At 44.0% G+C, this 25461-nt stretch overlaps 2 protein-coding genes across 9 annotated transcripts in view; one reads left to right on the plus strand and one right to left on the minus strand.

Annotated features, from left to right (window-relative positions):
• Positions 1-31: 31 nt before the first annotated feature.
• On the plus strand, positions 32-9100 carry zc3h14 (zinc finger CCCH-type containing 14). 3 transcript variants are annotated; one of them, XM_088647897.1, is made up of 17 exons: positions 32-225; positions 846-888; positions 1115-1229; positions 1375-1415; positions 2523-2727; positions 3141-3576; positions 3910-4085; positions 4512-4612; positions 5080-5241; positions 5498-5566; positions 5799-5955; positions 6308-6534; positions 7365-7485; positions 7879-8015; positions 8292-8368; positions 8478-8584; positions 8823-9100. In XM_088647897.1, the coding sequence occupies exons 1-17, from the start codon at positions 190-192 to the stop codon at positions 8824-8826; spliced, it is 2214 nt and encodes a 737-aa protein (XP_088504023.1). In that variant the 5' UTR covers positions 32-189; the 3' UTR covers positions 8827-9100. The 3 variants fall into 3 exon arrangements, with proteins under 3 accessions (XP_088504023.1, XP_088504024.1, XP_088504025.1); XM_088647898.1 differs by having other exon boundaries at positions 5083-5241; XM_088647899.1 differs by lacking the exon at positions 5498-5566.
• Positions 9101-9222: 122 nt separating this feature from the next.
• The window catches only part of eml5 (EMAP like 5), a 71289-nt gene continuing 55050 nt past the window's right edge, over positions 9223-25461 (minus strand). For 4 of the 6 annotated variants that reach the window (XM_088647893.1, XM_088647892.1, XM_088647895.1 and 1 more), the window contains 16 exons: positions 24831-24957; positions 21567-21645; positions 20522-20651; positions 19796-19894; positions 19336-19356; positions 17626-17799; positions 16677-16885; positions 15745-15902; positions 15349-15463; positions 14484-14672; positions 13972-14144; positions 12836-12998; positions 12440-12543; positions 11368-11521; positions 10726-10826; positions 9223-10554 (listed from right to left, as the gene is read on the minus strand). In XM_088647893.1, the coding sequence (XP_088504019.1) occupies positions 10518-10554; positions 10726-10826; positions 11368-11521; positions 12440-12543; positions 12836-12998; positions 13972-14144; positions 14484-14672; positions 15349-15463; positions 15745-15902; positions 16677-16885; positions 17626-17799; positions 19336-19356; positions 19796-19894; positions 20522-20651; positions 21567-21645; positions 24831-24957 (2033 nt within the window). In that variant the 3' untranslated portion in view covers positions 9223-10517. Of the gene's footprint in view, positions 10555-10725; positions 10827-11367; positions 11522-12439; positions 12544-12835; positions 12999-13971; positions 14145-14483; positions 14673-15348; positions 15464-15744; positions 15903-16676; positions 16886-17625; positions 17800-19335; positions 19357-19795; positions 19895-20521; positions 20652-21566; positions 21646-23674; positions 23684-24483; positions 24499-24830; positions 24958-25461 lie in introns of all 6 variants that reach the window. The other 2 variants (XM_088647890.1, XM_088647891.1) reach the window with 1 other exon arrangement.

A 25461-nucleotide genomic window follows, 5' to 3' on the forward strand; every position in this document is an offset into this window, starting at 1 on the left:
TTCCCCGCGCCGGCCACGAAGAGCCGGAAACACCCGAAATATTCCGAGGACCGACGAGAGGAAGCGGAGTCGCTTGCTTTAGAGCGGTTGTGTCTGTTAAACCAAGGCTGAAGCAATGCCGATCTAAAGATAAGCGAGTAATACTTCAAAACGACATTGAATACATTGAAATACCGCTTTAAAACTATCATGGAGATTGGAACGGAGATAAGCAAGAAAATAAGGGTAAATTCATTCATTGTCTTTCATTTTAAAACATCCTAAATAGTGAGCCGGGGCGCTCGGGGCCTTGTTTACGATGTGTGTTTCTTTCAGGAGATTTCAGTGGAAACGCTTGCTTAAGTTAGACTGGCTTAAAACAAAAGCCGTCACTCTTATTCTGAGATTTCTAACTAAATCTCCAAACAAAATACCTTGCAATAACAAAAACATTGTTATTGCTTCCGTGCTTAGTATGTGATGTGTTCCTAGGTGTAGCTACCATCTGTTACGTACAGTAACAGTAAGGTTTTTTGTTTTTTCGCTGAAAGGTATAAAACGCCATTTCCGAGTTTGTGCTTTAATGCTTTTCAATAAAATAATGATGGAAATACTGTATTCGAAGACACCGTTTTAGAATGAAGTTAAGGATTGTTTCATAGTATCTCCTCGAAAGATTTGGATCAGAGGTGAATCTGTAATTAACTGAGCAGAACCTTTGGGGTCAAATATTTTGGAATTGTTTCGAGTTCATTTCTACACGCTTGATGCCAGATTGAAAAGCGACAATTGCACTCCCCTCTTTTTCGAGAGAAACGGAAATGAATTATTTAATTAATCATCAGTTTATTTATGCTGTTTTCCAGGCTGCAATTAAGGGGAAGTTGCAGGAACTGGGCGCTTATGTGGGTAAGTTAGACTTTTATTAGAAGGGAAATAAACGTTTTCCAAGTTATTTTACTAAATCGCATACTGCTTTTTTTCCCCCACAAGATCAATTGCCGTTCTCGCTGTCTGAGTCTTTTCATTCTTATATGTGGTGTATCATTTAGTAGAATTGGATGACACTAGTGTTTAGTAGGGGTGGTGCTCTCTTCAAACTGCTAAACAAGGTCTCTTTATTTGTGTTCATTAGATGAAGAACTTCCCGATTACATCATGGTTATGGTGGCTAATAAGAAGAATGCCCAACAGATGGCGGATGATCTCTCTCTGTTCCTTGGGAACAACACCATCAAATTCACTATTTGGTAGGTTTGTGAGCAGTTTTATGTCGGCGTTCTTGTCCAGAATTGTGGATTTCATTCATTCATTGACTCATACTCATGTCAGTTCTCCTGTAGGAGCTTTGGCTTATGTCAGGTGAAACAGTCATTCCCTTATCCTCTCTTCCAGGTTACACGGTGTTCTAGAAAAACTGCGATCAGTTGCTGTTGGTAAGTAAAAAAAAATAATAATTCCCAGCTCCCAACCCCTCTTCAATTACTCCTTTTCATTCACATTTTAGGTTTCACATTAGCTTGAATTCTTAACAGTTGAGAAGCTCACACCATTGACAAAAAAAAACGAAATCTGTTTTTTTTACCAGATATTTTAAATGTATTGCATTTGCTATATCCCCCTGCATCTCACAACTAGCAGCCCACTGAAGCTCAGCAGATGTGAGCCTGGCCAGAACCTAGCTCGAAGACCTCCTGGGAGAGCTAAGGTTGCTGCTGGAAGAGATGTTAGTGTTACCAGTAGGGGACGCTCACCCTGTTGCCCCCGTACAGTGATGGGGACACTATACTGTTAAACAAGGCTCCGTCCTTCGGATGAGACGTAAAACTGAGGTCCTGACCTGTGGTCATTAAAAATCCCAGGGCGTTTCTCTCAAAGAGTAGGGATGTTATCCTCATGTCCTGGCCAAATTTCCCATTGGCATTTACCAATTGTGGCCTCCTAATAATCCCCATTTATGAATTGGCTTCATCATTCTGTTCTCCTCCCCACTGAGAGCTGATGTGTGGGGAGAGTACTGGTGCACTATATCTGTCAGCGCATCATCCAGGTGGGGCTGTACATTGGTGGGGATCCCCATTGCCTGTGCTATATGTGTGTGAGGATTGTGGCGAAGTGGTGGCCCTGTGGCTAAGGATCAGCACCTGTGGCTGGAAGGTTGCCGGTTCAAATCCCACGGCCGGCAGAGGAATCCTTCTCTTTTGGGCCCCTGAGCAAGGCCCTTAAGCCCAGTTACGCCAGGCGTGCTGTATAAATGGCTGACCTTGCGCTCTGACCCCAAGCTTCTCTCTCCCCGTCTGTGTGCCTGTGTGTCTCATGGAGAGCAAGCTGGGGTATGCGAAAAGACAAATTCCTAATGTAAGAAATTGTATAGGGCTAATAAAGTGATCTTTTCTTATTATTAATACTGCGGAAACTATGTAATCTACAGTAAAATTAACAGTGCCAGTCTAATCAGATTTATAGTTTAGTTTTAAAAGGAGGAGGTGTATTCTTCCTGTGCGGAGCTGACTTGCGGTTCGTCTTGTTTCTCGTGCGAGCAGAGCCCTCGGTCCTGAAGCCACAGCTCGCCTGCACGGACGCCAGCGCCGAGCTGCTGGCAGGGAAGGGCAGGCCGCCCTGCGGCGGGAGCGCCAACCGGCGGGACGAGGAGCCGCGGGGCCTGGCCGTGTCCAGCTCTCGCGCAGACCGCACGGACTCCTGGGTGTCCACCAGCTCTTCCCAGGAGCACCAGGTCTCCAGCGGCAGGTAGGAGGAGCCTCACGTGTCCTTGTGTAGGAAGAAGAGAGAGGTTATCTCCTCGCCAGACTGTGAAGACCTGGCTTTACAGAGCTGCTTCAGGGGTCAAATTAAATTAAGCTTTCTTAGTACTTTTAGTAGGGGTGCCAATACTATCACTTAGTCTTCATCTGTTTCAGTCTCTCTTTTTTCGGTCTTAACTGTAATAGATTCAGAAAGTCAGAACGTTGTCTCTTTTCTTTTCCTTTCGGCATGGAATAGATTCAGGAAGACTAGAACATATTCCGTTCAAGCGCAGTGTATGCTAAGCTGTGTTTTATGTGCTGCATGTGTGGAATGACTTGCCTCGTTAGGGGATTTTATTGCACTCCGGAATGAACCATGCAAAGTCAGGCGCCGCCAATTTCATGTCCCCGTTACAGGAGGTCGACGGAGAGGAATGTCCCGCGTTTGATGTCAACGGTGAAGCCCCTCGTAGAGCCCTTGTCTGAAGAGGCCATTATTGACATCAAGCCTGAGCCTGACGATGACCTCATCGATGAGGACCTGAGGTTTGCGGGAGACGCGGCTTCCTCCGCGGGCCTGCGGAAGAGACCCCTGGTCACCTTGACCTACAGCTCTGGTCGACCCACAGCAGAGCCTTCCAGGCCTCCGCCGGGCAGCCAGCAATCTGCCAGCATGTCGGACAGCAGCTCGCAGCCTGCCGGTCGAGCAGACGAAGGCAGGCCGTGCAGCTACAGGCCTGCAGAGGCGCTTGGACCCACAGAAACATCCCTAGGACTCTACAGCAGGCTGCAGGACAGCAGTGGACAGAGCATCAGATCAGCCAAGTTACACATCAACAGAGCTCCCAGAGAAGTGAGTAGGAGTTATTGAGAAATACCTATTGCAAGAATTTGTTTCCCCTTCTAAAGCTCAGACTGAGCCATATGTTTGTCCTGGTAATGGCTTCTTTTTCTCTGTGTGCTATGAAGCATATAACTAATTTTCTTGTCTCTAACTTAGGATTTTTTTACATTACGGTTTTTATTTTTTATTTTTTTCGGAGAAGTTAACTGAATTAACTGGTATTTTAAAATTTGGTTTCCCCATTGAGAAACCTGTCTGTTACATCTTCTGTTCACGCCAGTGGGTGCAGTGGGTTGAGTCAGCGGGCAGTAAAAAGGATTTACTTCCCTGGTCTTTCTAAAGGAGGACATGTCTTGGAAGAGGAAGGCTCCAGTGGTGAGCTCTATTGTCCGAGTGAGTAAGACTGCGGAGGAAGACCTGGACAGCGATGAGCAAGAGGAAGAGGAAGAAGAGAACTATGGTGCACGGAGTGGCGGCCTCTCCAGCAGCGTCTCCCTGCCTTCTAAACCCGAGCGAAGGTGCTGCGTGCCTCACCACTCCTTGTACAGGGCTTGGACCCTGCTTGCTGTCTTTCTGAGATCCGAACACTAATAGATCTGTACAGCACAGTTCATTCACTCATCCCCGTTCCTTTGCAAGAAACATAAAACATCGCACACCTCTGGGGTTGCTTGTGAGTACTGGAGACCCTTGTCTCATGAATCCATTCACAAGGATCACAAACATCTGTTATCCTCCATTACTACACAATATTCGTTTCTCTCCATGTGCTGTGCAATGTAAGATTATACGTATATTTGCGTGTAGAAAACATATACTAGAGCCAGTGTGAGCTTCAGTTTGGCCACTGAAGAGTCTGCCTTGAGCAGTTCTTCTAGCTATCCTAGCCCACCTGGTTTGAAGCGAACTGTGGGGTCTAAAGCTGTGTTTCTGTTTTATTTCAGGCCTACTCTTCCACCCTCAAAGCAAGCAAATAAGAATCTGATTTTAAAAGCCATTTCTGAGGCCCAGGAGTCTGTCTCTAAAACGACTAATTATCCTACAGGTAACAGATATGATGTGTATACTGTGTGTTCTAGGCAACCGAGGTTCAGAAAGACCGTAGTTTCTTCAGTAAAGCTTCTGTTTCATTGCAGAATTATAGAGAAACTGCAGTGTGCAGTAATTATTAGGACAACTAGAAAATGATTTTGCGGTCTTTGAACCATGTTCATGTAACCCTTAGCCAAAGCACCAGTGTGTAAGGGATTGTACCACAGATATGTGCTTTCCTTCTATGACTTTATACACCGCCATCTGTGGCACCACTATCCCTGTACCTCAAATGAGCAAACTAAATGCCCCAGGTTCAAGTTTGAAGGGCATCTCTCTATCTGGCATTGGGATGTTTTGTGTCATTCCTCTCGGAAAGAAACGAACATGAAACCCAAAATTAGACCCAAACTCTGGTTATCTGTAACGAGTCAGGTCCTTTGACCAGCCTTTTTCTGCTGTTGCTCCATCCTGTTGCAGCAGCAGCCCCCCAGAGGCAGATGGTCCCTGTAGCCCCCCGGACTCGCTCTGCCAGTGAAGACATGGGTGCAGCTGTCCAGCAGGTCCAGGAGTCCCTTCGGTCTGCGGAGTTCTCACTCCAGACACGTGCCCCCATGGAAACCGTTTCAGAGAGACGGCCAGGTTGGTGGTCTTGACTTCTTAAATATCTGCTCCCGCATTAACCTCCAACACTTGCCTGCGGGATTCCAGTGCCCGGTAATTCAGATGAACATGGCTGCTCATCATTGTTACCCAGCATTCCTTTTCGTTTGATAAAAACTAAAATGGCGGGAAGATATAGGCACCAGGCACTTTTCTTGGGTTTGCTGTGGTCTCAAGAGTTTACAGTACATTCCACTTAGTTTTACTTGCTTTACAAGATCCTTTGATCTTCTAGTGCAGACAAGGTCTTTGGGTTCCCGGCTTCAGCCTGACACACAAGAGGAAAGTCTGAGAAGACTTCAAGGTCAGTGATGAGAATGGATCATACCAGGGAGGGAGCTTTATATGCATTGAGCTGCATCGTATAACAAACAAAGCGGTCTTTTTCTTAATTTGTGTACATATAGGTTATTAATTTGTGCCGTTGGTTGCTTGCAGTGTAAAGCAAGACCTTTTCTTAGATGATTGAACACTTGTGTTTGATAAGACATGAGGATTGCATGTGTATGGTGCTGATGGCTGTGTTTGTGCACCAGCTGGGGTGTCTGAGATGTCAGCGGTGAAGCCCAATGACACCCGCTCCTTCATCTTGAAGAGGTCTCAGCTCGAAGATGTGGGGTCAGTCAGGAGCAGGCTTGGCACCTTGGTGCCTGTGGAGTTCAAAGAGGTGTCCACTAGCGTGGCGCAGACGAGGTATTTACAACTCTGAGATTTTGAGTTTTCACTGAATGCAGTTAAATACTTGCACAGAAAGCAAAATGCAATACATGGCAGTCAACTTGAATCACAGTGGTTCTGCTCTTGGAAACACCTGGTGTACACTAAATGTCTTTTTTTAATGAAAATGTTTTAGGCTTTGTTTTGGAGTTTTGTTAAAGCAATTTGAATATGTAAAATGAAAAACCTGATTTATGCAATTACAAGGTATAAATGACTCATATTTATTTTTGAGAGACCTTGCTATTGACCTGATACTGCTGTATAACAGTGGTGATCTTTTCATCCACTCTTGTGCACTCCTTGTACTTTTTTCTTCCTACTGCAGGGATGCATCTGAGCCTAGGCACTGTCCAAGCCCTAAATTTATTGTGACATTGGACGGGGTTCCCAGTCCCCAGGGATACATGGACGAGGAGGACAGGGACGCCGAGGACACTGTCTTAAAGGAAAATGTAAAAATAATTAAGAGCAAGTTGTCAGCGAGACAACTGGATAGGAAACCCAAGATGAATGTGCACCAGCGACTTGAACGTGAATTGGATTATTCTGATGGTAAAAATAACTATCTTTATCCACCATAACTATTTTACCATTTGAGAATATTAGGAATATAAATACGAATAGTTTTCATGTCTAGAGGAATCTTAATTTTAAGATTATTGAAATGATGTCATGTACATGTATCATGAATAGTAATTGTAACTTGTATAGATTTCTTAGCTTTTTTGTTAGTTCCACTAAAATAATTAGACTCTTATAATAAGAGGTGTAAGCATCCCGTACACAAACGGCACATAATTGCAGACATCATTTACATTTCCTTTTAAATATACATTGAGCATCGTAAGCATATCTTTATCTGTGTAACATTTGTATATATAAAGAATAATTTTCTTATCGATCACCGGCGGTTTAATGTTTCCCCACCCGATTTAGAGTCACCAGTTGTATGTTTTTCGTGTCTGGGCTGTGAACCCTGCAGCCGCACATGGGGAAAAGGAGGAAGTGTAGACACTCCTCTGACCCGCCCACCTTCAGGCCACTCCACTTGTAGCACCTTGCTGGCTGTCCAGCCCCTTGCAGGAGGCTCAGCCCTTAATGGAGGAGAGGAGAATCCCTCTGGAACAACACCTCGACTGTGGAAGAATTCTTGAAGCCACAGGGGTCTTGGAATCCGAGAGTCCTGGCTGACTATTCCCATCTTACCCTGGTTACAGTCGGCCAGTGACTTGACTAGACACCGAGATGATCGAACCTAACCTCCATATGGGCGAGAGCCTTCACCAGTGGAGACAACTTGGAAGCCTGTTTAAATGACCTCTCCACGTAGAGATAAGGTCGTTTTTGTGCCTTTTCAAAATGTCGTCAAAATCTCTCTGTAGATGAAGGGGAAACGGATGTCGTCCCCATTAAACGGCAGAAGGTCCTGGAACGTTGCAAGTATTGGCCAGTCTGCAAAAGCGGGGCTGAGTGTGTGTACCATCACCCCACCACATTGTGCAAGTAAGCTGGAGAGTGAAGCCATACCCAGATTGTCGTGCTCTTGCTAGTACTTGGCCTGATCTTTCCAACACACAGTTGTTTTTTCCAGATATGTAACTCCATTATCAATTAATACTTTCATAGGTTATTTTCAGTTAATGCTTTCAAAAATATGTTTATTGAAGTGTTTTAATATTAATTTACTAAGCCTTCATGGTATGCCTTTGCTTCAGAAATGTAGATCAACTAAACAAAACCACAAAAGGCACTTTCTGCTTTAAAACTGGCTTTAAAATTCAAAAATGGCTTTCTACATACTCTGGAATGCTTTTAGGACGTAAAACCCAAATATACATGAGGAATTAGTCTTAACATCTTATGATTCATTTTTTTCTACTCTTTTATCCTTTGCAGAACCTTTCCCAGTTGCAAGTTTGGTGACAAATGTTTATTTGTTCATCCAAATTGTAAATATGATGCCAAGTGCACCAAAGCAGACTGTCCGTATACTCATGCCAGCAGGAGAGGCCCAGCTCTGCCAGTGAAGCCAGGTAAGATTATTCTTTGCTTGGGGAGGCTTTAGATTAAAGGGCCAAACCCTTGACTCATGGGGCTCAGATTATTTTAGAATTAAAAAAACACCCCCTGTCATCAGTCAGAATCTCTGTTAGCTTTGAATCTTAGTTTGCTTTTGACTTTTACAGGTGTGAGAACGGTTCGTTATTATTTGTACTCTTGCAAAGCTCATGGTCTCTCTTCTCGGTTTATGTTGCTCGAAATGCAAAGAGAAATTCTGTATGAATGGCCGAGCGTCTCTTGTTTTTCAGTGCCTCAGTCATCTGGCAACATCTGTCGTTTTTTCCCGGACTGCAGGAAGTTGGATTGCCAGTTTTACCACCCTAAAGTAAGAAATGTTTTACCCTATAAGAATTTCTATGTTCCTCTGTAAGGTGGAGAACTCTTCTACTTGGTACCAAATGTTGCCCCTGTAATTTATTTTCTTGATTTTGCAGCCATGTCGATTTACAACCCAGTGTAAACGTCCAGACTGTAATTTTTACCATCCATCTGTTTCATTACCTCCAAGACACGCACTGAAATGGACAAAAGCCCAAAACAGGTATTTCACTTTTTAATCTGCTTTGTAGATGATTAACCTCAGGCCATTTTAAAAATGCATAATCTCAACAATTGTGACTGTAAAAAAAGAACATTGACACTTTCCCAATTGCCAGTAACTTTAGGTCAGTTCATTAAAGAATATCTCATCATTTCCACTACCAGACGTATTATCAAATTTGTTGATTTGAACTATACTTTATTCTATACTTACATATTTATCTTTTTCTTCCCATCAGTTAAAGATCATGTGGCATGGACAGTCCTCCCTTGACAACAGTGCTGAAGAAAACGTGGTTTCTGAATTTTTGTTTATTTCTAATTTCATTCTGGGTCCCAGGTTTTTAGCATAAAAAGATTCCAAACTTTGTGATCTGTTTTTTTTTAAAGAAGATTTATCCGTGTTTGTAAACTAAATTCTCAAAAACGTGCATTATAACTGTACTGTATAGAAGTTGACTTCTGTTTTCAGTCACTTTGTCATGTTGCTTCATTGAAGGTCTTATGACTTTTCCAAGCGCCTGAAGTGTTTTCTTTAACCATAATTATATGAATTGACTCATTGACTTCCCCGCACTACAAGTGGTTTCAGCAATATTAAACTTTGAACTTTTCCTTTTAAAAATAATCTAAAAAAAATATCCGAAAATGATTTATTAAAATTTTAAGAAACATTTCACAAAAAATATACAAAAGAATGTCTTTACAAATTATACATATTGATATCAGGAAAACTAATATTCAGTAGCACTGAACCTTGTACCTATGAAACTTATGTACAAAATAATGATAATCAGGAAAAAAACATTTTTGCACTTAGACGGATTCTCAGTACAGTAAGACATTCCTGTTGAGCAAGATTAGAGCTGTTATGGTTTTTTGTGTAAAAAATAGCTACAGTACAATACCTCAGTTTTCCATTGATATGATTTAAGAAAACGTTTTAGCAGCACACTTAAAATAGTGATCCAGGGAGAAGGAAAACAAGTGCAGTAAAAGCCAAAGTTCTGATATTTTTTTTTCTTTTGGTTCAAAGGGATTGTCTGTTCTTAGTTCATTAAAGCCATGCGCGCGCCCACACAAACAGACACGCACATACACACACAGTGAATATGTACATAGGTATCAGATCATTTGCACAAGTCAGTGCTACGTTATGGTTGACAGGATCACATTTTTAAGTTATTAACACAATATTCTTGGGTTAAAATGGTAAACAGCACAATTACATTAACAAACCATCAGGGTTACCACAGTGATTGGTACAAGTATATAGTGCATAGTATGCTTTGGCATGCTGACATCCAGGACATAATTCGGATGGTACATTCAGGAAGAAGGCCTCGGGATACTTTATTTTCCTCATTCAAACACTCATTAGCAAACAAAAATCTCAAAATATAAAAACCAAACTGAAATGTTTCACCTAAGCCTTACAGATGTTCCAAAAAAGAAAACAGTTCATTTAAGGCTCAACATGTTTGCTACACCTATGAAAAATGGCATTTTACAATCTGCATCTATCTCACTGGTACAATCCTGCCCCCCAAAAAATATCAAACTTTAAAGAAAACTTTTTTTTAATTAAAAGAAGGTGAAGCTGGTGGCTGTTTTAGAGTCCTCATGATTGAATGAAAGGCTCTCCTTGTGTACCACAGAAAAAGAAGGTTGTGTCTGATGCACAGGAATTGGGTTCATGGAGGTGTACTGTATATTGTAGCATCTCAGACACACACCTCTCGTACCTTTTTTTGAAAAAGTGGATCTTGGGCAGTGAGTAAGTTGAGTTACATTGTTCTAGCTGCCAGACTCTCAATTGCCTTTTTTAAAAAAAAAAACCATGCAGTTGTCCTGAAGGAGGACATCTCTCACAGCTCCCCTCCTCCTGGGTCATGCTGACATCTCTCCATGCTGCCCCTGTGCGAGGACCGCCTTCAGTGAGGAGCATGGACACATCTCCACACAAACAGGCTGCGGACAGGAGCAGAGGGCACAGGGGACAGGAGTTAGAAACAGCAGGGTCCCTACGGCGTGCCCACTCTGAACTCTTTGGGTGAGGGTTAAAAAGGAAAGGGCTTTTGTTTTGGTGGGATACCATTGATTGAAACTGAAGTACGGGCACTCTACGAATCGACACTTTACCTGCGATCATCGCCACCGGCACTGATCACGTACCGGTCCCCACACGCAAATCGGATATTTGTCACATGAGCGGAATGACCAAGAAACCTTTTGTGTTTAGCCTGTAGGAACATGAAACCAGTCTGTAAATATTGTACGTGCACAGTGCAGAAAGCAACCCAAGAGCTGACAGGCTGGAAAGGGAGAGAACACAGGAGGAAAAAATATTTTTTGCAATGCTAGCTCTAAACTAAATTTATGTTAATACTGATTCATGGTAAAAGTAAATTTTAACAGTACACATGTATAACAGTGGTGAAAACGACTGCAAATATCATTTACTCAAAATCAGTATCGAAACAGTGATCTAAAAACCCCTACAATGTAATAACTGGTATAGGGAGTAACATTTTTAGTCTTCCTTATTTATAAAAACAAATACACTAATAGTGCTAAAATCTTAAGTTCCACATATGCAATATACAGTATTTCATTTACTTAAGTTACAACAAAGCAAGGAGGAAACCTAATAGCAAAAAAAAAGTCCATATCCTGAACACTAATGTTTAATACTGTTTTTAGACATTCTTTTACTGAGGTAAAGTTATCAGCATAATTCACAAAGAAAACACAACCAGTGTATCATAAACAGATTATACTTACAAACTTTTCTGGACATGGAAAGTCAAACAGCTTTACCATTCCGAAGTCATCGCCTGTGACGATGTTGAGACCAGAGTGCGAGACACAGGCACAGGTGACGTCGGCTTTATCAGTATTGCGGGACCAGATCCCCACCACCTCGTCACCCAGGACACTGGGAACCAGCAGAGCAGTGAGCGGTCAGTCAGAGCGCAAGTACAGCACTGCTTTCTGTTGCTGTTGGCAGCTTTTACAACAAGTGAAATGATCGACACACAATGCGTAGTGTAACAGATACACTGTATAATACTGTACATGTTATATATAATCTATATACTGTGTATGTTATATACAATACATAGAGTAATCGATACACTATATAAGTAATATATAATAAGCAGTAATTGATACATTATATAATACACGGTATAGATTATATATCACATATAACATATAGTATACACAATTCACTGAGTAATTGAAACACTATATAATATTATAAATGTAATACACATATATGATATGTAATACTCAATATGTAGTGTGATTGATACACTACAAGGCCATGGCTGCCCATCTTCTTTCCTGGCCTTGGATTAGACACAATCTAAAAATGTTTTTTTTCCCCCAACAAGACACTCTTGCAAATCTTAGGAGATACAAATTAGCAAGCTACTTAAGCACATTTCTTGTTTAATGGAAGGTATAGGGAGATCCTTCAGGAAAAAAAAAACACGAACAGCATGTAGCAGTCTCAAACCAGCTCTGTCTGCTTTTGAGTTCATGACGCAGGACATGGTTTAATCAGACGCCCCTTCGCACACAGATGGTTAATGAAGGTGGCTCTCCAGGACCAGATAAGGCAACCTCTTAATATGCTAGCCTCAGAAGAGGCTAAGAGTTGGGTATATTTGTAAGGAGCGAAATATCTGTCTGAGTTGGTAGTTGGGGGTGGCACTCAGAAAATGGCTTCTTAAAGGCATTTTTCTAAATCACTCATACAGTTATTTTCTATGCTGAAAACAGCAATACTTTGACACAAACAGAGGGGAAAAAACCCTTCCCCCCCAAGCATTTACACATTCACACTCACCTAGTCCATGTAGCCCATGTCAGCCTGTCGATCACTGCCTGCTCTGTAACCTGCTTTCCTGAAGGCACCTCATATACCAGGCGTTTGTAGGCTCCAGTCGACAACTTTAAAGGCAAGAGGAAGAGCAGATCGTGAGCCTGTGACAGGGCAATCTTCCACACAGGCACATGAAGGTGCCCACTGCACGGTTTCATTCTATACCTGAACGTGAAGGAAGCGTTCGCTCTGGTTTAGAGATGTAGCCAGGTTTCTAAAACGCTGTGCAATCCTCACTTTAGACTTAGAAATGGCTGATGTTTAAGTATAAGCAGAATATAGGAAAGGAGATGGTTTTCCATCCAGCAAGTTTAACTGCACAGATAATTAACCTAAACGAAGGCGGCCCGCACGCTGCACCTGAATAAAGTTGCTGTCGGCAGAGAAATCCATCTGCATGACGAAGCTGGGGATGTCTCTGCAGCAGTTGACTCTGTTGAGAGCCGGCCCCAGAGTCAGGTCATAGAAATCCACAGCACTCTCACTGGAGCCCACAGCGAGGTAGCGAGAGTCGGGACTGAACCTAGAGAGACAGCGATTATAACATAACATCACGTCATTAGCCCTATACAATTTCTTGCATTAGCAATTCGTCTTTTCGCATACCCCAGCTTGCTCTCCATGAGACACACAGACAGGGAGAGAGAAGCCTGTGGTCAGAGCGCAGGGTCAGCCATTGCACAGCGCCCCTGGAGCAGCTGGGGTGAAGGGCCTTGCTCAGGGGCCCAACGGAGTAGGATTCCTCTGCCGGCTGAGGGATTTGAACCAGTAATTTGATTACCAGGCTGCTGTGCTACTGTGTGCTGTACACAAAGCAGTATTCTCACAGGAAGTGACACTGAAATATAAACCAGAGGACACCGCTTGGAGCTGCAGTTTAAAAAGGTTGTGGGGGAGAGTCTCTTGATGCCCAGGCTTTCTTCAAGAAACAGCTGAACAAGGACCATGGCTCTACTAGCTACTAACAGCCAAACGAGCTCCAAAGCCCCCCGAGAGAGTAGTGCAAATCAGAATCCAAATGTACACTAAACTCTTCGTATCTTCTCTTGTCACTTGTATGTTTTTACAAGCACACAGAACACACATCAGAGGGGCTTCCCAATTTAAAAAAATGGTGTTTCTATAGTGCTTTTCATCCCAGAGCACTTTTAAGCACAGAAGTGGGAAACTTCTTTCTTTCTATTTTCCATTTAAAATACAGCTTTTAGGGGGGCAGTTAGTTCAAGCCCAAAGTCAGGACACAGGGTTTAACACCCCTGCTCTTTGGAAGAGTACCATGGGATCTGTAATGGCCATGTAGTCGGGACCTCAGCTTAAAACCAGGACAGCACCTCTCAGCAACAGTGTCCCTGGTCACCATAGTGGGAAGCAGGTTTGGAAATTCGAATCCAGAGGGGAGAGCACCACCTACAGGCCCCTCCAACACCACTTACAGTGGAAGACTGCCCTTGCCACTCGTTCTTTGGACGGTGTGATTTTTTCCTCCGGTTTCTCACCGTATGTCTTGGATGGCGGACCTGCGGTCTCTTTTCTTGCCCCAGATCTTCAGCGAGGTCACGAGCAGGATAATGAACTCCCCGTTCTTCATGCCAATGGCCACCATGTCCCCTTCGGGGCTGTAGCTGACGGTGCGGGCCGCGTGGCCCAGGTTCACTTTGTTGAGCATCTTCTGTTTTGGCAAGGAACACAGAATGCAGAACAATCCGTCACTCACGTCCCATCAGAGCTCGACAAGAACTCCACTAACACTCAACAGGGCGAATCCTCCTCTAAGGAGAACACCCTTAAAGTCCCATAGTATCTGCTTACAGACTGGACCTTGTCATGTTTTCAACATGCAATTTCTCAGGTTTCCTAGATCCGTTAGCTATAAAACAAGTGTTATTCTCCTCCACCTCTAACGATACTAATTCACATATTATATAAAACAGTTTTTACTTCAGGAACCGGACCCCGGAGCGCTGCTTTCCCGTTCTTCACCTCGCGCCTCAAGTGACCCCCGGCTCACCTTTTCGGGAATGTCCCAGAGCCGCACGGTGCCGTCCTCGGCCGCAGACAGGAAGACGTCCCGCGTGGGGTGGGTCCCTAGGCCCCAGATGGGCCCGTCCATGTGCCCGTTGACGAGGATGTTGCACACTGCATTCTTCTCCCCGACTTCGATGATCTCTGCATTTCTGGTGCCGACCAAGATTTTGCCCTAAAATCATAACACGTTAAACATGAATGGTTTTCTTCCAGCTGGCAGCAGGGACATGTTTAACACGATGTAGAAACCCTTTGATCATGGCCTGGTGAAACCGAAACTGCTCATGCTGGTATTTTAGTGTCCCCCTCTCACTGCACAAGTCTGCCTTCTCAGGAAGCTCTCTCAGGACTGTCTGTTCCGTGTTTCACAAACGCCAACAGATGCAGACTGCTTATCACGCAGTGAGCCGGACAGCCTGTGAAAGACACCTTCCTTAGTCGGATTGTCGAGTTTCACTTGGATCAAGGGGACAGAAGGAAACGGGTGGTACAGCGGCGCCGGGGTCCCGAATTCAACTCCCTGGCTTGCTGTCCGCGTGGAGTTTGGACGTCTTCCCCTCGTTCGCCTGGGGGTTCCTCCAGGTGCTCAGTTTAAATACGTGCTGGTGGGTATTCCGGCTTCTGGGAAATCTGGTCCCTGTGTGTGTGTGTTTGCGTGCGTCTGTGTGTGTGTATACCCTGCGATGGGCCGGCATTCCGTCCAGGATGTATCCTGCCTTGGGCCCCTGCTTGCTGGGACAGGCTCCTGCTCCCCTGCGGCCCCGAACTGCATGAAGTGGTAAGACGACGGACGGACTGGAGGGTGGGCGGAAGGAAGCGGGTTTCTGGAGGAAGCGGTCAGGCCTCACCTTGCCCCTGCACACGGAGCGCACGCAGTCGATGATCTGGCCGGTCTCCAGTCGGAAAGCCCGGCATCGCTTTAACTCCTGGTCCCAAAGCTTCAGGGCCCCCCCTTCCTTTGACCTGCAAGAAGCATTGTCCACATTTCCTCCACTTTCCAAATCCCCTTTCCCTCTTTTATTAACTGCAAGCGGAAATACATGAAGCTGGATGGTTAGAAGCACACAGGATCTCAACGCCTTTACCAAACAATACAAATATTCTGTTTTTATACCATTTTAGGACTTGTATCATTTTTGTAACATGAAGTAGGAATTTGCCCTACTTGTAATCCCTTCATACAGGCTGCATGCTATCACAGCGCCAGAGCCCTCAGAGCGGGGAAGCTGGCATCAGGTACTTACGGTCTTTCCTTGCCCCCTGTGACTATCAGCCCGTCTCTCAGCGTGGTGTACATGGTGAAGACTGGGCCCGTGTGCGCTTTGGCCACGATTCGAACTAGAATGTGCTCCTTCCAAACACACACATCCCCACTTATGGTACCTGTAAATGTCAAGTTATTCTGAAAAGAAAACAAACCTGCACTAATCTAGTGACCTAAGGAAAAAAAAAACATTGCAAACAACGGTTCATCCATCATGCTGGAAAGAAAAACAAACATTCAAGTGTGCTACAGGAGACAGATCTCATGGAAGTATGTGACAGCCCTTTCATTTCATAAAACATGGCTGAGCATTTACATGAAGCTTCATCCTGAGGCATTGGAAATTTAACATACGCTCTAAATTAGACTCCAGCTCAGCTGATCCTAAGTGTGTGGTTCACGCATTTGTCTTTCCCCAACATGAATTCCAGTCAGCTTTCTCCAGTCTCCTCACGCTCAAAGGAGCAGAGCTGAATTAATGAGATGGAGATTAATGCCTTTTATGTTTTTGCTGTTAAATGACATCTGGATTCACTCCGTGGTGAAGCACCCAGAGCCACTTGAAAGTGAGCAGTGAGCCCCAGGGAAACCCAACTGGTCAGTTCAGTGATATTTCTGGAGATAAATGGTGCCCCTTTACAATAAATTTGACTTATTTTGTAACCAGAATATCTCATTTATGAAGCGTTTCAAATTGAGAGCTCACACAGAAGACTCCCTTTGATTGTTTTTAAAAATCCTTCTACAATTTAATTTTGAGGGACACAGAAGAAGGACATTTTCCAGCAATGAGGCACAGAAATATAGTCCGTGTTGGTGACTGTTGGTGACTGTTGGTGACTGTTGGTGACTGTTGGTGACTGTTGGTGACTGTTGGTGACTGTGAAAGGAAACCAAAAGTGCTGAACTTACAGCTCCAAACGCCACGGAGAGCATGGTCTGCATCCTGGCCTCTTCGATGGAGCTGAGCACGCCCTTCTTGCTGAGCAGCGCTCGCCCAGCCAGCGTCCAGAAGCGCACGTGCTTAATCCCCACCGACACAAACTGGGTGTCCGAGTCCGGCCTGAACTCCGCCACAAAGATGCGCTGGGTGTGGCCCGCCCGGCTGGCGACCCTGGCACCTGCGGGACACAGACAGACCGCCCGTGAGCTCCACGCGGGCAGCCGGGCCCCCGCCCCCATGCGATCCTCACGCCACCGGAAAGATTTCTGAACGTGTCGGAGCTCAGGCACGGCTTTGCTGGCCTGGACGTCATTTCCGCCTCACAGAGCTTTCTGTGCCCAGCAGTTTGAAGACACTCTCAAACCTCTGCATTTCAGGCAGCCTTCTCGGCCGCACGGCACGGGTCAAGCCTCCCGCAGTCTGTCCAGTAGAGCTGTGGCTCTTCTGCACACGCTACTGCAGCGCACATCCTTAACAGCTGAAGGCAGTGCTTCCGACTCAATGCACCTCTGCACTATGCACTTTGTGCATGGTCTACTGTGTTTTTTTTTCCAGTACTACATATTTATTGTTCTCTACAATATATGAATTGTTCTGGTTGTTATCATTTATTATGTTCGTCATGTAACGTCCACCTTGTGTGCTGTTGTCTGTTGTCCTGTGTACTGTATGTCCTGAGAGATCAGCGCAATGTACAGGTACAGATGGCAATGGACTCCCCTGCTCTAGCCTGAGAGACATGGCAGGCCTGCGGAAACTGCAGTTTTCTCCCGTCTGACACTGGGCTCGCCTGCCTTTCCGGTACGGTTTTACCGATCGCTCACGGGCCACACCAGCGGCCCCAGAGCATCGCCAGACCACCGCAGACGCACAGCCAACGACGGCGAATGAGGAGAGCGCAGTGAAGGGGCCCCTTACCTTCCTGCCACTTCCAGATCGTGACGGTGTGCTCCGGGTCGAGCCCCGCAGACAGCAGCAGCTTCCCCGTGGCGCTGAAGCTGACGGAGCAGACGCCCCTGGTGTGGAAGCAGCGCAGCACCGACAGAGTCTGCTTGTTCATGGCGTCCCACACGTGGATGGAGGGAGAGGTGGCTGAGGAGAGGAAGCAGAGCCCCACGGTGACTCAGCCCGTGTCATTCTGACGCTGCTTATCCCCCGACTGCATGGTGATGAGCAGAATTTAACAGCCAAGGCGCAGAGCCCAATCACAGTGAAAGAGTGATGGAGAGCCCGTGTGGTCAGACCGAAGGAAAGCGACCAGAATGCCTTGGGGCCGACGGCTTCTTCTTCGTTCGTCACCTTTATTAGATTACTGGGATAAACTTCCTTACGGACCTTTCCAACAAGCGAATATTTTTACCCCTAAATTGTTCCAGATGTAAAGCTTGCCTGCTGGTGTGTCTAATCCTCCCACCCCCAAGGGAATAAGGCAGATGGAGGCCTTGTGTATTTTACCACTCATCTGTCAAAACGTCCCTTCACATCTCCTTCCTCTTGCAGTTATCCAGTTAGCGTTTTTTAGATTAGCAGCAACCGTCTGTGACATGACACATCCTTGTTTCAATGAAAGGAGTGTCAGTAAAAATAAATAGCCAGCAGCTCTATCACCTGCAACTCCCAGCTGGCAGCCCACTGGAGCTCAGCAGGTGTGAGCCTGGCCAGCGCCTGGAGCGGGGACCTCCTGGGAAAGCTAAGGTTGCTGCTGGAAAAGGTGTTAATGGGGCCAGTGAGCTCTCAGTATTAGTGGGGCATTAGGTGTAGTATATACAGTATAACTGGGGAAACTCTACTGTACAATGTTGCCATCCTTCCCATGACACATAAAACTGAGATCCCGAAAAATCCTAGGGTGTTTCTCAAAAACAGTAGGGTTGTTACCCCGATGTCCTGGCCAAATTTCACCCTGGCCTCTACCTCCTAATAATGACCATCTATGAACTGGATTCACTTATTCAGTGTTTTCCTTCTGTGAGCGTACTGGCGCACTTCGGCTGCCCTTGTCTTCCAGATGGGAGCTACACATTGGTGGTGGTGGGGGGGAGTCCCCATTTCCCGTAAAGCACTATATAAATGTAAGGATTATTTATTTAAAACCTGAAAACCAAACCCAGTAATAGAAATGCTGTACTGTGGTTGAAAGACTTTTGCATGGCGTCTTTACTCCACTAGGTGGCAGTAGTTTGCAACAAAGTAAGGGAGCAAGAAAAAAACATTACCTGGGTACAGTATGTTGCCAAAACTAAATCTATTATCATTTTGTATTGTGGCAAAGTGCTATATGAAAATAACCTACCAGAAGTTGCATTCTGTTGTTGTGTAATGAGGATTTTGCAGTGTTTAGAGCTCTGGACTCAGAACTAGCAGGTTCTGGGTTCAAGTGCTGGGTAGGTCAAGACTATTTGTACTCTTAAGCAAGTGAACTCGTTTGTATTGCATCAGTAAAAGTTCCAGCTGTGTAGAAATGTAAGATGCTTTGAATGAAAGCATCAGCCAAATCATCTAAATCAAACAAATATCAGGTTTCACACAGGCAGAGAATGCATTAATGTCAAGGAAATTAAATGCATTCAATTTTCATTAGCAAAATGGCTAAGCTTATATATAATTAGAAATTTAACAACACAGTACCTGACATGTCTGCAGAGTCACCTAAAATTTAAAAATAAAATTGGTTAACATACAGTAAAATCTAAAAATAACTAAATTTCGCTACACATAGAAGGCTTGTCGAGTCTAAAGGGCTTGTGTGGAAAGCAGATCATGTGTTTAACACTCATTTTTATGTTTTTGTGCAAATATTTAGTGTATAAAATGCGATACTGCAATCTAGTTCAAGACCAAGCAAAAGTTAAAGTATGCAAGATTTGCAAAAAGGGAGAGAGAAAACATCTAGCTGTTAAATATGTCTAAGAGAATTGAAGCACAGACACTATATCACATTTTAATACCGTAGATCCACTGGTAACTCCTGATGTGTTTCATGCTTCAAAGTACCCACACGGAACTATGCAAAATGTTAGATTTTATTTAATGCCTACAGCATAGGTGCAAGTAAATGTGATTTATTGTTAATTTTTCACAAACATACCTACTTGGCCTGTTGCCACCACGTTTGGGAATTTGGGGTGCTGGTTAATGGTCAGGCACAGAATGTCATCTGTATGCTCCATGTAAAAACTCTGACAAGCTGTGATCAAACATACAAAAGCACCAAATCAAGCAAAAGAACAAAATACGTTAACGTGCAGATTAATTATAATGTGCAACAATCATGACTTCTAACCAGAAATTCTTTCCTAAAACAACAATCCATCCATTTTTGAACTGCTGCTTCTGATTCTGGGTCGCAGGGGAGGGGACAGCAAAGCCTATCCCTGCAAGCCACAGGCACAAGCAGAAACAGAATAATTCAGCGTTACAGTTACGCTTTAGGTATTTTTGTTTTAATTTACAATTCTGTAACGGAATTCAACATGCAAAGGATGTTCTGAAATAGACTTCAAACCTGAACCGGTGAAATAAGAAATCCTTTTTTTTTTTGCTACACAAGTCAGCACATCTCCTCTCAAACGACTAGCAAATTTCAATAGGAAGAAATAACCTCACTCATCCAAGCAGAAAATGCTGACAAGGGTCCTCTTAACCGAGGTAAATAAAAACAAAATTGGGCGTATGTTTCATTCAGACTTGGATGTAAAAGAGGAACCAATTCCAGTAGCTCACTGTGTGAAAGGAAGAAGCCTCCAGCAATTAGAAGCTTCCATTGAACCTCAGGGGTTATACAGGCATAATAAACTGCAGGCCACTTCCTCACCTGTAGTCAGACTGAGAACAATCCCCACCGAGGCCGTGTGATATATGATGTCGGCTCCTTCGTTTAAATAGTGGACGTTGTTCCTGCAGTCGTTGCCTCTGTAGCCGAACACCAGCTCCAGCACCAGGTCCTGCGAGGGGGAGGACAGAGGCTACTGAGAGACCGCCGGAAATCCGGGCCAGACCTGCTGCTGGCTTCCAGACTTCCTCGCCCTTTCCCCAATCCCCAGACGAGAAGCACCATTTCCACTTCGGGACACAACGTTGCTTCTCAAAGCGAGGGTGTATTGGTTATTGTAGGTTTATTTTTTTCCATGAAGAGCTCCTTTTAGTAGATTCAGAATCCTTTCACTGTTGTGACGGCCAGCAGCCATATCACCCTGCAACTGACAACTGGAAACCCACTGGAGCTCAGCAGGTGTGAGCCTGGTCAGTACCTGGACAGGAGACCTCCTGGGAAAAGCTAAGGTTGCTGCTGGAAGAGGTGCCAGTGGGGTCAGTAGCGGGCGATAACCTTGCGCTATGTGGGTCTTAATGGCCCAGTATAGCTATAGGGTTGCTATACTGTAAAAAGGCACCAGTCAGATGAGATGCAAAACTGAGGTCCTGACTCTCTGTAGTCATGAAAAATCCCAGGGTGTTTCTCGAAAAGAGTAGGGGTGTTACCCTGATGTCCTGGCCAAACATCCCATTGGCCTTTACCAATCATAATAATAATCCCCCTCTCTGAACCGGCTTCTTCACTCTGCTCTCCTCCCCACTGAGAGCTGGTGTGTGGTGACTGTACTGGCGCACTATGGCTGTCGTCGCATCATCCAGGTGGGGGTACACACTAGTGGTAATAATTATACTTCCTGACACTTATATGGCGCTTTTCTGGACACTCCACTCAAAGCACTTTACAGGCTGCACTATACAAGCATAAGGAATTATTATGCATCATTCTAGTGAACACCAAGAAGCAAGATAGAAAAATCAACACTAAGCTTCCAGTCTGGGTGTCTGCCACTTGTCCAGTAAGCACGGGCTCGGATGGCTTCACTCACCTCGATGGGGCGCTTCTTCTTACCCACATTGTTGGTCTGCAGCTTCTCAGGTTGCGGCAACGCCCTACTTACAGGGGGTCTGAAACAGAGAACTGTGAATAAGAAGAGCTGGTCTGTCACCCGTTCCAGACTAGAGCAGCCGAGTTCCGAGCTCTCTCTATGCAAGCACAAGGAAAACGGTTGTGCTCTGGAAAGGCAGAATGAATCGCACGAGTCCATCAGAATTGCTTTCACAGTGTTTTGGAATGACTGGAAGGAATCCGTTTAATAAATTACAACTTTGCATGTACGTGTATGATGCTTTTCAGTTCTTTTTCCAGTTTTTTAACGTAGGAAACCTGCAGTGACAGACTGCGTCATAGCAGGGTAAAATCTTTACTGCTGCGTGTGTTCACAGCTCTAGGTGATAACAGTATTATTAATCCTTACTGTGTGCAGTGCCTTTCGGGACAGGATCTTAAGGTGTTTTACAACAAAACAAGACTAAAGAAAAACCAACAGATACACCTATACTCAATTAAATTCATTTAATAGTAACAAAACAAATGAAGCAGCACATTAAATAGAATTAAAAGCCCAAGTTTAAAGCAGTTTTAAGAAAGGATCTGAAAGTGCTGAGTGATTTGCAGTATACGACCTGAGCTACAGTGAAACTGCAGTTTGGACATCAAAACCCATTAATCCATATATAATCCACATATACCTAATTAAGGACGTAATTATATAATTCACAGTGTTCAATCTGCCATATATAGAATTTCAATAATATAAATCATCGAGGGCCACTCTATTCAGGACCTGTAATCAAATTGTCATGTGCTCAGTTCTCTAAGTTCTAAGCACAGGGTACCTTGTGCAGGCAAGCCACCGTAAAAGATAATTCAGGATTAATTGTATACACGAATGTAAACCACAAAACCCAACCACTCTGTAGGAATATTTTGATCCCAGGGCCCTGGTTGAAGTAACATAACAGCAGGCTTTAATCCAAAGTTCATATCTTCCCCTGAGCTTTATTTAGCCCCAAAATAGCTTCAGCATGTAACTTAGAAACACAAAGCTGACAAGCACAGTGCATCTGAATATCTGACCACCGTTCAAGTTCTAATGTTATAATGCAAAACTAAAAAACCGTGAATGGGGTTTTTGCTATTTTTAGTTTGCAGCAGGAACTAAAAGTCCCATCATACTTAAAATTACAATCACCTGTTCCATAATCCTTACGGTTGTAGCCTACACAACAGAAAATAAGCAGCTACACCATTATGTTCAACTGCTATTTAAAAGCATACCTATTATATTAGGTTCAAATTAACCAGACTTTTTACAAAATCAAATAACTGTCTGGAAAGTCATTTGCAATCATTCCAGTGGGATTATGTGCATGAAAATGCCTGGCTGAAGCCCTAGGGACCTTTTAACTGTGACTGTGAATTAATAGTGCTTTACTCCTCAGAAAAGCTTCCATTCAGCAGGTTCACTTTTTCACAGCATCAACAATTCGAAGATCTTAGTAGCCATAGAGCATTACTAATTCATCAAATAATGACTGAACTTTAGACAAGAAGGTAAGAGCTGTGGAGGCGTGTTACATTTTTATTTCTGATGCGATAGCCTATCAGGATGCGTTATCTCACGCTGCAGTGCTGCAGTTCGAGTGTCTGTGGCCCAGTCAGATCCCTCAGACTTCCCATAATGACTACAGGATCACAATTAAGCAGTACATTGAACATTAACATGACATTAAACTGCGTCACTTCGGAAGAAGACCAGATAATGTCATTCTAACACTGAAATAAAGTTAGTCCCTGTATAGCTAAAAGGCTCTGAAAGACCTCTCCCCCTCACTCCCAGCCCCTAATGGCTGCTGCAAGCCTGCCAAATCCACTGAGATCCTGCCTTTCAGACCGCTTGGTCGAAAAAATGTGCAAAGTTGATTGCTATAAGTGCAGGGGGAAGAAACAGTAGGAAAACTGTCAGGTGTAATTAACTTGTGTGAAGGAATCTATGCTTGTTTGCCCCCACAAAAGGATGAGATCCACTGAGAACTGAGTTTTTTTCCTTACGGTTCTAACGGTGAAGGCAAAGGACTATGAAATTCTGCTTACCTGGACCCTCTTCCCAGCAGCAGGCAACAGAAAAGAGAGTTACATGAATACAGTGTCCTGCCTGTTTACACCACAACACAACACTTCCTTCACAGGAGACACAGAACAAAAAACAGTTACATTCTTTGGCTTAAAGCTCAAAGCTGTGCTATTAAATCAGTAGAACTACACCTAATATCAATGCATTTAACACTTATTCCAGTGGTGCTATTACTACTGCTGGAACAGTGTCCTGCATAATGGGGAAATGTGTGTTTATATGTACTCTTTGTATTGGACTGCTCAATTGAATATAAAATATCTCAATAATAATATTAATAATCATCATCATCATCACGGGAATACCCAGTGAATGCATAGAGTTTCATTGATCATCCAGGAAGATCAATGACTACTTTATAAAGTGCTTTTATTTCTTACCTTACTGTATTACTACAGAGTTGCATATTAAAAATTGGCCCATGAATGAAATTGATTCTTTTCACTTTGTATTAACACTTCTTTAACATGAATAATGACAGAAAGAGGAAGAAGTCTTCTCTCAGACCTTTCTTTAGACCCTGTTATTTCTTTCATCTTAACTGATCCTCCAGGGTGCACTGAGAAATCCCATTTAGGTTACAAAAAAGCAGACTTGAGAGGTCTATTAAATAATGTGTAATATATTGCAGTTTGCCTTTCAGGAGCCTGGAAGAAGAAAACGTTCCCTTTAATGTAATAAATAGGAATGTCCAAGGCAAATAAATCAGCAGTGTGATTGGTAATGTGTGCGACTGACTTATTTACTTATTTTGTAGAAATCACCTTACCTGACTACTCCCTGCCTTCAATGGAAACAAAGGACAGCACAGCAGAAAGAAGCAAAGAGAGAAAATTACAGAAGAGCAGGAAGAAACAGCACAGACCTTCTCTAACTGTCAATTTTGATCAAGTCAGATAAAAGGAAAGAGAGAAGCCAGAGCCGAAGTGTTCTGGTGGAAAGGTGTGGCTCACGTGGAACCAAACACCTAAGGTTCAAGAACAATGTAGGAAATGCATCAGTCACCACAAAACTGGAGTTTGGAAAACTAAGACCTCTCCAAGGAACATACGGCACATCTTAGCTCTGGATTTCTCTTCAAGGAAACTGTTTCCTGATACTAATTTCTGCAGGTACCTTTCGTCAACAGTTGGCTCCTTCTGCTGCAGATGTGGCTTGATCCCTGACATTGGTCGAAAGTTGGTCGATAAGGCCTTGATGGTGTAGTTGATTTCATTCTCCCTCGTCACATCGCTGTCGTATCCTAAGCGGGTGGCAAGAGAAACAGGGGTGTTGTAGCAGCTCCACAGCTGTCCAAGTAATAAAGAGTGAAGTCCCTATTCAGCTCACTGTTCCTTGCAGGTAGTCTTTCAGCTTTGCCAGTCTCACTAGTTGACTTACACTGGTCAGAGTAGGGCTCCCACCTCTGGGGGAAAGACCCCCTGCACAAGCATCTTCATAAACCAGGACTTAATGCTTATTGACAGCTTGGACACAGCCGCCAATAGGATCTTTGGTGTCCGAGCAATCTGAGCAAATTCAGAAGGACAAATTCAGATTCCTAGTGCATAGATTGAAACTGCACTTTGGACATCAAAACCCTTTAATCCACATATACCTGATGATATACTGTAACACACTGTATTCCATTTGCCATATATACAATTTCAATGATATTAATCATCAAGGGCCTACTCTGTTCAGGAATATTTTGTTTCAGAGAGCATGCAGCTGTTCCTCTGTCAGCTCAGCAATTCCGGACACCCAC

The sequence above is a fragment of the Lepisosteus platostomus genome, chromosome 10, assembly GCF_059453375.1.
Source record: "Lepisosteus platostomus isolate fLepPlt1 chromosome 10, fLepPlt1.hap1, whole genome shotgun sequence".
NCBI classification, from domain to species: domain Eukaryota; kingdom Metazoa; phylum Chordata; class Actinopteri; order Semionotiformes; family Lepisosteidae; genus Lepisosteus; species Lepisosteus platostomus.